This window comes from Chamaea fasciata, unplaced genomic scaffold, assembly GCF_029207755.1.
Source record: "Chamaea fasciata isolate MVZ Bird 193981 ecotype frontalis unplaced genomic scaffold, bChaFas1.0.hap1 SCAF_5, whole genome shotgun sequence".
NCBI lineage: Eukaryota > Metazoa > Chordata > Aves > Passeriformes > Sylviidae > Chamaea > Chamaea fasciata.
Genome location: NW_027094090.1, coordinates 2175354 through 2188417, shown reverse-complemented (window position 1 = coordinate 2188417; position 13064 = coordinate 2175354). Strand labels below are relative to the sequence as shown.

General features: G+C 42.2%; 1 protein-coding gene across 3 annotated transcripts in view; it reads right to left on the bottom strand.

Annotated features, from left to right (window-relative positions):
* Nucleotides 1-13064, bottom strand: part of CHCHD3 (coiled-coil-helix-coiled-coil-helix domain containing 3) — a 127666-nt gene that overhangs the window by 90450 nt on the left and 24152 nt on the right. For all 3 annotated transcript variants that reach the window (XM_066182655.1, XM_066182657.1, XM_066182656.1), the window contains exon 4: nucleotides 1165-1309. In XM_066182655.1, coding sequence (XP_066038752.1) covers nucleotides 1165-1309 — 145 coding nt within the window. The remainder of the gene's footprint in view (nucleotides 1-1164; nucleotides 1310-13064) is intronic.

Below are 13064 nucleotides of genomic sequence, written 5' to 3'. Positions count from 1 at the left end.
GATTGATTACTAAGATACCAACCCATAAACCTTAAAAACCTTGGATTTTCCTCCATATTTAGAGGGCCTAACAAATATTTATGTTGCTGGTGACATAAGTAATTCCCATTTATTTTCATAGCAATGCTCACATTAAGTATTTTTAATTTTTTGCCTTGAAAATACCAATTTCTTTAGCACTCACACTCAAGTATATTTACATTTCTAAGGCATATTCCCATCTCAGAGAATAATGATTATTGTTAGAAAGAAGAGTCAATAGAGACTCACTAAAGCAAGCAAACACTCTACAAAGGAAGTTATAAATCTGTCAGACATTTGAAATGGACTGAACTGTATAATGTCAGTTTTCCCAGGAAAACAGCCAACCATATGTTCCAATTTCCTTGTCAGGAAGGTTTGATACGTCAGCTCTAACGAGAGATGATCCTTTTAAACAGAATTTTTCACCAAGCTGGTTCCAAAGTTGGAAACGAGCAGCAAAAGCTCTTATAAGAAGGAATGTTTGAGCAAAATAAAATGACACGCTGCTACCTGGTTGATACAGGTTAGCACATGGTCAGAGTGTAATGAACCAGGTGTAAATGTATCAACCTCTGAGGGTCCAGCCCATCCAGAGAAGTGGCTAAAATTAATTAGCCAGACTGCTCTTCTGAGGTGTTTCGTAAAGTAAAAGGTTTAATCAAGAAAAATATCAAAATAACAAATGTTACAGAAAACAAAAGATAAGCCACTCACAGGTGTCTGAGGAAACCTCTGACACCCTGCTAGAAACACTCCAAAAAGCCCTTTACTTCCTTTGTGCTCCTTCCTAAATACTGAATGTTTTAGGAGGGAAAACCTGGCCTGCTGCCAATAAGGAGAGATACAGGATTTAAAAAAGGGTGACAAGGTCCAATCGGTGCTTATCTCTTGGCCCTGAGCCAATTACTGTCAGAAGGGTCTGGAAAAATCCAGGTAAACTTCTTTAAAATATCTAGAGGTGAACTGAAACTCTTTCCCTATTTGGGAACACCTGCTGGGGGTGTGGAGTGCATTACCACACCTGATCACGACAAAAAAACAAGAAATAACGGGAAGAGACCTGCTCTCCTCTTGTACCAATAGGCCTGAGGAGAGAATTGCTCGGGAAATCTGTGATTTGTGTGAAGTTAGAGGACTCACAAGGCGCTGAGCCTTCTGCCGCTCCTCCTCCGTGGCCGCTCTCTCGCGAAGGATGGCTCGAGTCAGGTGCTCGTTGGAGGAGATCCTCTCCCGTTCCAGGAGCTTGCCAAACTCATCCCGAACGTACGTTTGCTCTTGTTTCAACCTGCAAAGGAGGTGCAAGGAGATTGAGGCTCAGAGAAATTTTCAAAACCTACTTGCCAAGCTGTAGTGGTTTTACGTTTGCCGAATTCCGTTTTGCCAAATTTAGCGTAGTGGTTTGAGCGTCTGCTTTCTTGTCTTTCTGGGAGAAAAAGGCAAAGGCAAAACAACACACAACTCTTATCTACCCAAAACAATAAGGCTACCCCACCCCTAGATATTTTACTACAAGTGTAGTTTCAAAGTAGAGCAGCGCCTTTGAAAGCTGCCACAGAAATGCTGTTTTTACTCTTGGCTTCGTAAGATGCTTAAATACAAATACTCACTAAAAGAATCCAGAAGTTTATTTCAAATGGCAGTATGAAAATCTGAATACACAAAAGTTACAAGTTTTCACACCACTGTTCATTAAGCCATACAAAGTACAACTGATTCAATGAAATATATTTTTAAGTAAGATGCAGAGAATTCTGTTGGTTGGCTCGGCTTTCGTCTGGTTTTATGGAACCATTTTTCCAGGAAAATCCTTTTCCCACCAGCCAGCAGGCACTCAATTTCCACGTAAAAGCTTTCCTGCACTGGGAGAGTGCTTTCCTCCCTCTAAACACACCATAAACCCAAGGACTTCATCCATTTCCCAAGCTCCACGAAGATCGAAGGACCATAATCAACCTTTCCCAGCAATTTGAGAGGAGGAGAGAAAATAGTTATTGAACTCGTTGCAACAGAGGTAATAAAGACAACTTCAGGCCCAGAAAAGTCGCAATATTTACATGTCACAAGCCATAAATAGATTTGAACCCTTCGGTGGAGCACTTGAGACAAGCACACCGTGTCTCATTTTCATGGAAACACTCGGAAATCGCTCGGTGAATAAAACCCGTGTGTTGTGACACCGAGCACGGAACTCAGAGCAGTAATGGAGCTATGAAACACTGGGTTTCAAAAAGATTTTTTTTTTTTTTTTGAAAGAGTGATGGAGAGGAAGCTTCAATATTCTCAGTGCATTTGTCTGTTGTCAAGGGAGCTCTGGAGAACAAATCCTAATGAGTCGGGTCACTTTGTAAAAGGTACCAGCATTAGAGTACATTAGATTCTTCCCCAGGGAATACATTTAAGTGAGGTAGGGAAGAAAAAAGACAATTACAAGATGTATTACTTCAGTGCTCAGCTCCAAACCCTCTGAAACGCAGCAACCAACTGGGAATCTTTATAAAAGTTTATTAAGCTGCATCTTCAATTACTTGAGGAAAAAAGAAATAATAAAAAAAATAAAAAAAGGCAGATTATGCAGACATGGACCAAATTCCATTAAGTGATTTCCCAAGGTCCCCCAAATTATTCCAGCAGGATTGATATAACAAATCCTTCATACAATCATAACAATCCTTCATACGGCACAGTCAAAACATGATGGTTGTCTTTTGGATTGGAGAAATCATGTTTTGCCTAAAAAGGAAAAAAAGTGTCAAAATAGTAGTCTCAACACCTTTTTCTGGTGAGCAACAGAGAGAGAGCATTTAATGCTTCCTTAGGCTGAAAGAAGATCCTTCCTCATCTTTCTTGGATTTGATCTCCTGCAAGTGGTTTTCCCTGAAAAATGTCTCTTCTTTATGTTGCTGTAGATAGCAGAGTAATTAAAAGATATGAAATATACTTGACATATAAAATAGCTGAAAAATCCAGCCAAAAGTTTCCACATTTTAAACTCTAAAAAATTAAAAAAACAAAAAACAAAACCCACAAACAAAAAACACCCCAAAAAACCCCAAAATTAAACAACCCCACAACACTCAGAAATTTACATTTAATTCTTCTTTACATCAAATCAGGTCTTCTTCCTAATCTCTCATTTAAATCTAGATCAAGACACTCAGATCACCTCAGTTGAAGAAAATGCATTTTACTGTTTGGTTTTTTCCTCCCTTTCCCTTTCCTTGCAGGGTGTTCTACCGTAAAAGAAAATTACACTATTTCATTATCGAATTTCATAAAATTTAGGTCAAAAAAGGAACTTTTTTTACGTCCAAGACTGCTCCTGGCAGCACCTTCAAGCAAAAATTTCAAGTCCTTTTCATCAACTCTCACCCTCACTCGTGTGACCAGGATCACACAACACGACGAGTTCAACTCCTCAAGCATCCACCGAACTTTCATTTCGGGCAGTTTTTACTCACAAAACAAAATTCCTAAACAGCCATCCTCAACTGATTGAAATTCAGCAGAGTTTTTTTAACAAAATAAGCGGGATTTTGAAGTAATTTTCATTTATTTGAGTTCCATAATTGGGTGGCTTGTAGGAGCTTAATGAAACAAACACTCGGCAGATCCCGCTGATCGCAAACATTCGCCTGCATCAACCTCCAGTAGGTTTTTTTCCTTGGCATTACAAATTCATTTGCCTGGCATTCAGCATGTACTGAACAAAGGCAAACATCAGCTGGATGTACAGTAATAAATTATTTTATTATCTGGACAAAAGTAAAATATATATATATATATATATATATATATATATATATATATATATATATAAAATAATAAAATAGAGAGAGGCAATTTGTGAGGAGTTAAAACAGCACAACTTGTCACTACTCCAGGAATTCCACAGGAAATTTTTCAAGTGACATTTTTAATTACAGCAGAGATAAAGGCTCAAGATAATGGTTCTTGTGTTTGAGCACAGAACTCCAGACAACAGAGAGTGTTACACTGATCATTTATACAAAAAGGATGTTTAAAAAAAGCTGCTGAAGCAGCAGAAAAGGCTGCTGGCTATACATTTTCCCCACACAATTGATATCTTTTTGAATAAAATCCTTCTAAATAATTACGAAATACTGCTTTAAGAAGTGTGGAGTGGCTGATTTAATGAAGTGTGGCATGCAAGGCAATCACTTCTCACGGTGCTATTGGAAAACACACATAAAGCATTAAGAAGCAGCTCCAGTTAAAGTCTGCGTTAACACTTCACAATATTTCATTTCTCAACTGCTTTATAGCACACAACCAGTACCAAAAAAAAAAGCAACAATTCCTGCCTTTCCCCAGCACAGTCGTTGAGAACTTCAACACTCTCAACTTGATGCTATGAAGAAAATTTATATATCTGTATGTTTTTGTAAGAGGATGGGTAAATCCTGATAAACCAATCACCCAGGATTTAGGGATCCCCGAAGATTTATTCCCGGCAGAGGGGCATAACAAGAATTTGAGTATTTTTGTTAGCACATTGTCATATTTAGGCTCCACTGTAAGACAAATTTTTGACTGTCTTAGTCCTAAAGTCACTTTAATCAAAATAATGTTTGCAGTACATTCCACCTCTAAATCAGATTCGGCTCACGCTGAACACAAAAGGCCTCCGCGTCACCTCGAGGAGCAATCACGCAACAACAAGCAAAAAGAATTCTGGAAGACACTCCCAGATATAAAAAAAAAAAAAATACATAAATATAAAAAATATATCTTAAATGCAAATAAATAAAGAGGCAGTTTTTGCTAATTTAGATTTTTTTGAGACGTAGGTAGGAGGTACGGAAATCAAATACATGTGATCAAACCACCCATCCCAACGTCCTCTCCAGCAGGGCTTCAGACCAAAGGGAAAATACTTCACCCAAAATAACATTTCTGCTTCTGCATTCCATCTTTTCATTCCTGTCTTTTCTTCCTGGAAGAGCAGGGAATGTGGGATTTTAGGGGCATTTGTTATTGTACGGCTTTTGAACTATGAATGTCCTACGTGCAAGATTAAGCAAAGGAGAATTCACCTGTGAATTTATCAAATATTTCAGAGCATTATCTAAGACAGACTGAAATGCTTAACACACATCTCTTAAAATCAAGTAATAACAACACAGTAACACAAAGCAAGAGGAAAAATAATTTCTCAATGAAGTAATGACTTAAAATTAATAACTGACAACCATCATATCAAGTCCAACAAGATTAGAGAAGCCAAATAGAGAAATGGCTCCACTTTCCAATTAGAAATTAGAATTTGAAACACAGAAATAGAAATTTCAGACCCAAACAAGAAAGCATCTCTGAAGGCCAAGGAGTTTTCTGCATCACAAGAAATACAAAAACACACTCTAAAAAAAACAGATTGAAAAACCTTTGATGCACTCCAAGTAGTTTCCATCCTTTCCACATCTAGTTTTTAATTAAGTTCAAGAAAAGCAAACTGTTAATTTTGCCATGTGGATTTGTGGCCCAGGACTCTCCTTGTGCCCAGCATGACCCCTGTTAGCCACAATAACAAGATGAGTAATTTAATTCTAAATCCACAAGAACTCCCTCTTTTGTTTACTTCAAAATATCCATTTCTGTTGTTCTTGAAAAACACCTGCAGACGTTAATTAAGGAAAAAGCACCTTTTAATTCAGAGACAACAGCAACACGCTGAGAAAAGCCGAAAAACATTAGTTTTGTGCTTTGATGGCCACTCCACGGTTTATTCTACATAAATCAAGAACCCACAGAAATCCAAAACTGGCAAACAATACTCTTAGAGAAATGCAGTGATTTGTCATTTTCAGCCCTCATTTTCAGATATTGGAAATTTATTACACTATCAAAGCCTAAGCATTTCCTTTTTGCTATTTTTTTTTCGGGGCAGTGATTACTTGCCAGTTGTTTTATCTTTATTACAGTCTCCAAGCTACACAATCTGATGGATCTGCGGCGTTCCGCGATAAACTCGCTCAAGTCTAAAGCGTGAACCGTGTCATTTTTCATTACTTCCAACCAAGCAAAAATCAAAATATTCCCCGTTCCAAAGTCCACTGTCAGGAAAATCATCCTGTCCTCTATGAATTAGAGAAAAATTTAATGAGGTATCATTCAGTATGGAACCCAAAAAGTCACTCCAGCTGGAGATAAGATACAACATGAGGAGGATACATGAGGTTTTCTGCTTTCTTGGACCTCAAAAAGCTCCTTAATTCCTCCTGACGGACTCGCTGGAGATCCCAAAATGTTTTGAGCAATGTGTTTAGGCCACGTTGCAATATTAACGAGTGAATAATGTTTGTGAGTGCTGAGTTTCAATATTTCATGAGCGGAAGGCTGGATGTGCCATGGAAAGCCACGGCTGGAAATCACCGGAGCTGGCGAGGGATTTGAAAGGATGTGAGAGACGTCAGGAAAACATTCTCCAAGCTGAGCTGAGCTCTGAGAGGTGTGAAATGGAGATTTCTCCGACTCCATTTCACCCGTCTGCAAAGTCAGAGAAATTACCTCAAGTTCGTCTCATTCTACAAACACGTAACTAAGGAGAGAGATGGGGCAACAAATTATCTGAAAGGTCAAGTCTCAGAAAACACAGAAAAGTTCTTCAAAACTGAAGTTTCTACCACTGTTCACTCATTAAAAACATTATTCTCCACTCACATAAGACTTTGCACAGCACAGGTGACAGGAGCCGTTCCTAACACTAGTAGCAACCACACTCTTAACAACTGTTCTAAAATTTCACTTTTAAACCTTTCAGATCAGGCAAATATTAACAGAAAATATCATTTTTCTGCACCTGAAAAGCCATGGTGTCAAAAGGACATTTTTGCCTTCAAATTTTTGCTGCTGCTATTGCTCAGGCTGGAGAAAAAGAGGTTCATGGGGGACCTTCTGGCTCTCCACAACTCCCTGACAGGAGCGGCAGCCAGGGGAGGGTTTGGGATCTAATCCCAGGGAACAGGGACAGGAGGAAAGGGAATGGCCTCAAGCTGTGCCAGGGGAGGTTTAGCATGGATATTGGGAAAATTTCCTCATGGAAAGGGTAGTCCAGCCCTGGTACAGCTGCCCAGGGAGTGTTGGGAGTCCCATCCCTGGAAGGATTTAAACAACTTGAAGATGTGGCACCTGGGGATGAGGTTCAGTGGTGGCTTGGCAGCGCTGGATTGATTAATGGTTGGACTCCGTCTCAAATGAATTTCCAACCTAAAAGATTCATGATTTCAAGATTTCAAATCCAAACCCAAAATGCTGAAGCTTTAAAAGGATGGGAATACGAACTCAAAAAGGATCATGCAGCCCATCAAACCCAGATGTATCATCATTTCATGAGGCCTTAGTGCAAAACCAGTCAAATGTGACGACAGGGACCCAAATTGGCCCCACTTTACCCACCAGAACCAGCACCATTAAAACTCTCTGACAAATCCATCACAACTGACCAAGAGCTCTCATGACTCCGGCGCAGGCACAAGAGGGAAGGGATCACACTTCCGAGCAATTACGCTTGAACTTCACATTATTAAATTTAATGAGAACTCCATCGCTTTATTCCATACCCACTTCTTCCTCAGGGTGACTGCTCCTCCTTAACATTTGCCATACACGCATATAAATTAGCCCTTGATTCATTACACACGGTGCTGAGAACAGCAAAGTGGTTCCAGCACTGATCCCTGAGCTGCCAGTGACCTTTTCCCATCCCAACAACCCCTCCCTCGTCTTTGGCCCATCCCACACTGTCACACAGCTCCCACAGGAGTTTGGGGAATATTCCATAGCAGCAACTTGGATCTTTGCCCAAGGAGGGCAAGGGATCAGGGGATTGTGATCTTTCTTCAGGCTAAACTCCAACCTGGAGTTCTGTGCCCAGCTCTGGGACCCTCAACAGCAGAAGGTGGAGCTGCTGGAGCAAATCCAGAGGAATCCACGGAGCTGCTCCAGGGATGGAGCCCCTCTGCTCTGGAGCCAGGTTGGGAGAGCTGGGGGTGCTCACCTGGAGAGGAGAAGGATCCAGGGAGAGCTTCCAGAACATACCAGGGACTAATGGGGCTCCAGGAGAGCTGCAGAGGGACTGGGGACAAGGGACAGAGGGACAGGACACAGGGAATGGCTTCCCACTGCCACAGGGCAGGGCTGAATGGGATCTTGGCAAGGAATTCCTGCCTGGGCTGGAACACCCAGAGCAGCTGTGGCTGCCCCTGGATCCCTGGAATGTCCAAGGCCAGGTTGGACACTGGGGCTTGGAGCAGCCTGGGACACTGGGAGGTGTCCCTGCCCATGGCACGGGGTGGAATGAGATGAGCTTTAAGGTCCCCTCCAACCCAAGCCGTGCCGTGATTCTTTAAGAAGAAAATCAAAGTTGTTTTGGAATGAAAGAAGAGCCCCAGTGTGAAATCAGAGCCTTTTCTCAGGGAATGCCATTCCCTGTGTGCCAGGGCTCAGGAGCTCAGTCTGCCCTTACTCACTGCAGTTCCCTGTAGCTGAAGCTGCTCCATTTGCTGTGTTTAAATCAAAAAACTATTGATGTCTTTTCTTGCACTCCTGGCTGGGAGGGTGGGGAGACCCTGGCACAGGGTGCCCAGAGAAGCTGTGGCTGCCCCTGGATCACTGGAGGTGTCCAAGGCCAGGTTGGACAGGGCTTGGAGCAATCTGGGACAGTTGAAGGTGTCCCTGCCCCTGTGGGATGAGATGATCATCAAGGTCCCTCCCGACCCAAACCATCCCATGATTCCAAGATTCCATCATGTCTGTTCTCAAACCAAAGAAAACACTGAAAATACAATTTTAAGAGTATTTTCCACCTCGTCTCACATAACCACCAGTGCCTCAGTTACCCCTATTTGAAACACCAGACTTGTCACAGCACCCAAACACTCAGTCCAAGCCACACCATCCAGCAGAACGACTTCATCATCTCTTTCCCAGCTGCCTTCCAACCCCAGGCTAACATCTGTCAGTGGAAAAATCCCTGCTAATGGCCACGTGATTTTTTGTGCCAGTCCTTGATCAGAAGATCCAAGACACTCATTTGAAAACTCAGTTATCTACTCAACTTACTCCAATTAATTCAATTTATCAACAGCACTTCCACGGACAGCTTGTGAACACTCAGAGCAACAAAGACAGTGACTCTTGTCAGTGGTTGAGTTTTCTTGGAGATTCCTGAGTTGTGGGGGTGTTTTTGAGGCAGTGTTTGATGCTGGAAGGAGGAGAGGTGAGTAGAAAAGGGGGCAGCTTGTTTGAGGGGATTTTTAATTACACTTCATAAAGCCACTGCCTTTAAAATATGTGCATTTAGATCAGTATTATATGGAGACAAAATAGATGAGCGGATTCCCACCTTTATGCCAGAGGCACGCAGAAAACCCGAGTCAGAATTGTAAAACTGCTTTACATAATTTGTGTATGTTTAGCTAGCCACATAACTCCACTTGAAATTACTTTCCAACTTAATATCCTTCCCCTTGGGATCTGCAAAAGCAGTCCTGGAATTATGACAACCTTAATTATCCGTTAAAATGAAGTGACAGTCAGAAAAATTTTTATTAGTATCGTTATTATCATTATTATTAAGTGTTTCTCTGCTGCTCATCTGCTGCTTTTCAAAATGAAAGAGCTCATCAGTTTAAAAGCAAAGGTTTGTTTAAACTTGCCAGGGGGGGAATAGTTTTCTTCTTTCCTACCTGAACCTGAAACTATGAAGCAGGATTATTTTTGTGGACGCTCTCTCACTGGCTCCAAGTCATTTTCGCATCTCTCCTAGAAATAAACTGATCAAGATGAAGCTCGGTATCCAAGTTGTCAGCTGAGATGGCAGGTTTTAAAATCCAAGTGAAAAATAATCCCTTGAAAATTGGGGTTTATACAGGCAGGAGTGAATTATAGCTCTGCTTTCTCCAATTTCCACCTCCCATCTCCAAGATTCATCTCTCCATATCCTGAGAGCCAGACATAATGGTATTAATGGAGAATCAGAGCAGGAAACCTTGGAGAGTAACTGCCACTGCCAAACACCTTTTTTCTTCTAAAAACATTACTTTTTTTCACTGAAAACAACAGAACTTGAACAGGCTTCTAAGGCAGTTTGATACTTCCCAACTTCACAGACATTTTTATGCTTCCTTGGCGTTCTGCAGGTAAAAATCCCACACTAAACTTCCCTGGTTTGGAGAGCTGGCTGCCCAAAAAGGCACCAGCTACAACAGCTCACCTGCTCACCGTACTTATTTCAGAGTTATATCGCTGTTTAAATCCCAAGTTCCTTAACACTTAATCCTGGTTTCTTCCCTCACCTGCAGAGGGGCAGCCCTGGCCCAGCCTGACCCTCCTCCTTCCCTCTTTTCCCTCGACACGGCAGAATTATCCCCTAATCCTACAGACCTCAGGAATATTATGATGGCTGCTGAGGAATAAATCCACTGCTAAATCTTTTGCTGAGCGTGAGATCAGACAAGAGGAAAAGTCTGCTGAGAGAGGGGGGGAAAAAATGTTGGGAGAGATGGAATGGCTGGGAAGGAAAAATAGGAGGAACTCAAGGTGGGAAGTGAGGCCAAAATCCGCTGCTGTCTCCACAGCCCTGAGGCTGAAGGGCCCCCTTCAGTACTCCAAGGAAAATAGGTTTATTTTACTTTTTTATAAAATCAGTTGCCCCTATAAAATCACCTGGCTTTCCTTGATGTGATTATCAGTTAGGATCTCTGGTTTTGCAAACCAATGCAGCTTCTCTTGCCAGGAGATATTGAACTCTTATTTTTGAGCTATCCCAAGTCAAAAGAATTATAATCACTTTTACTGCTTCAGAGTATTCCCAGCTTTTCCTTTGACTGTCAGCAGCAAAGAAGATGGGAGTTTTCCAGACTCTTTTCCCACTTAATCCAAACAATACCAACAGGTCCCTGCGGCAGAAGACAAAATAACAACTGTTTCCTAAAAAAGAGCTTTTTGTTCCCCCTGAGGACAATCCTACAAGACAAAGCAGGCTTCCTAATTCAACATAGCTGATTCCTTGGGAAAAAATAACCATTTAGGAGGAAAAGAATGCTTGGAAGAAGTTTTCACCACAGTTAATTCACTTCCCATATGAACTGAGGATACATTAAGATGCTCCTCATACCTTTACCTCATTGAAATATAAAATGAATATTGTAAAAAAATCCACTGTTTTCTTTTCCCCCTTGTTCTCCACACCTGTGCCAGGAAACTGGAATAAACATGTCATTGCAACAGAAATCAATAGGAAGTTTTAAAGTATCCACTAGCACAGAAAGGTCAAGCCCCGGTATTGATTTTAATATAACAGTTTTGGTTTGCAGTTTCCCAAAGGCTTCTTGTCCAATACTCTTCCTCATTCTGCTCCCACTTTACATTTCACTGGTGAATTTGTTCTGCACCAGCTCTTTACTCCAGGTTTACTAAGAGCTCATCATTTATGCAATGTACTGCTGAGACAGGAGAAAAAAAAAGCTTGGGGGGGAGGCACTCAGAGCATCAATGAAACCCCAGAGTGATGAGCAGTTATCTCCAGACCCTCCTTGAAGCACAACAACAAAATAACAAATTTAAAAAAATAAAAATCTAATGGTTACAGTTATAATAACTCGCCACAGAGCAACTCTGTGCACCAGGGCAGAGTCAAACCTGATTAAGAGTTTAGAAAGATTCCTCCAAACAGATGAGGATGTCACAAATGAGGTTGCAAACAGTTGTCCAGGTGATGACAGATAAAATGTCACCCCCTCTGGAGAGCAGTGAGGCATGGAGAACAGAATCCAGCAATTCATCCCCAGGGAATGCTCGATGAGCTCTCGTCTGTATTACTCAAAGAAACGATTTTTCATGTGCTGTCCAAGAGAAAAGTTACCCAGGTTTGACCACCTGGTCACAGGTGATGAGATGGCAGAGACACAGAAAAAACTGAGAAATCAAAAGTCACTGCAGAATCCTGGAATGGTTTGGGTGTGAAGGAGCTTAAAGCTCATCTCATTCCATCCCCATCCATGGGCAGGGACATCTCCCACTGTCCCAGATTGCTCCAAGACCCAATGTCCAGCCTGGACTTGGACATTCCAGGGATCCAGGGGCAGCCACAGCTGCTCTGTGCCAGGGCCTCCCCACCCTCCCAGCCAGGAATACAAGAAAAGACATCAATAGTTTTTGATTTAAACACAGCAAATGGAACAGCTTCAGCTACAGGGAACTGCAGTGAGTAAGGGCAGACTGAGCTCCTGAGCCCTGGCACACAGGGAATGGCATTCCCTGAGAAAAGGCTCTGATTTCACACTGGGGCTCTTCTTTCATTCCAAAACAACTTTGATTTTCTTCTTAAAGAATCACAGCATGGCTTGGGTTGGAGGGGACCTTAAACCTCATCTCCTTCCACCCTATCCATGGGCAGGGACACCTCCCAGTGTCCCAGGCTGCTCCAAGCCCCAGTGTCCAACCTGGCCTTGGACATTCCAGGGATCCAGCGGCAGCCACAACTGCTCTGGCAATTCCAGCCCAGGCAGGAATTCCCAGTTCCCAAGATCCCATCAAGCCCTGCCCTGTGGCAGTGGGAAGCCATTCCCTGTGTCCTGTCCCTCCAGGCCTTGTCCCCAGTCCCTCTGCAGCTCTCCTGGAGTCCCTTTAGTCCCTGGAAATATTCTGGAAGCTCTCCCTAGATCCTTCTCCTCTCCTCCTCTGTCCTACCTTTAACACTTTTAGAGCAGAGCTGGCAGCAGAATTACTGAAGGGCCACCAAAGCAAAGCAAAGACTATTTTTAAGCCTTTTCCTGCCTTAAAATCCCTCCTCACAACAGGAGCTTCCCCTTAAGAAACAACTCCTGGAATCACAGCACGTCACAGGACAGACAGATTTCTGGCACACCAACACAGTCCCAGGGGTGAATATATTGAAGACTTGAACAAAATACACTTCCTGCACTATTGAAGGCACTGCCATGCCCAGCAGTTTGCAAAAACACCTCACTCTACACATAATTAATATTTGCCCCGAGCCAAATCGTATTTAGAAAGTGGAA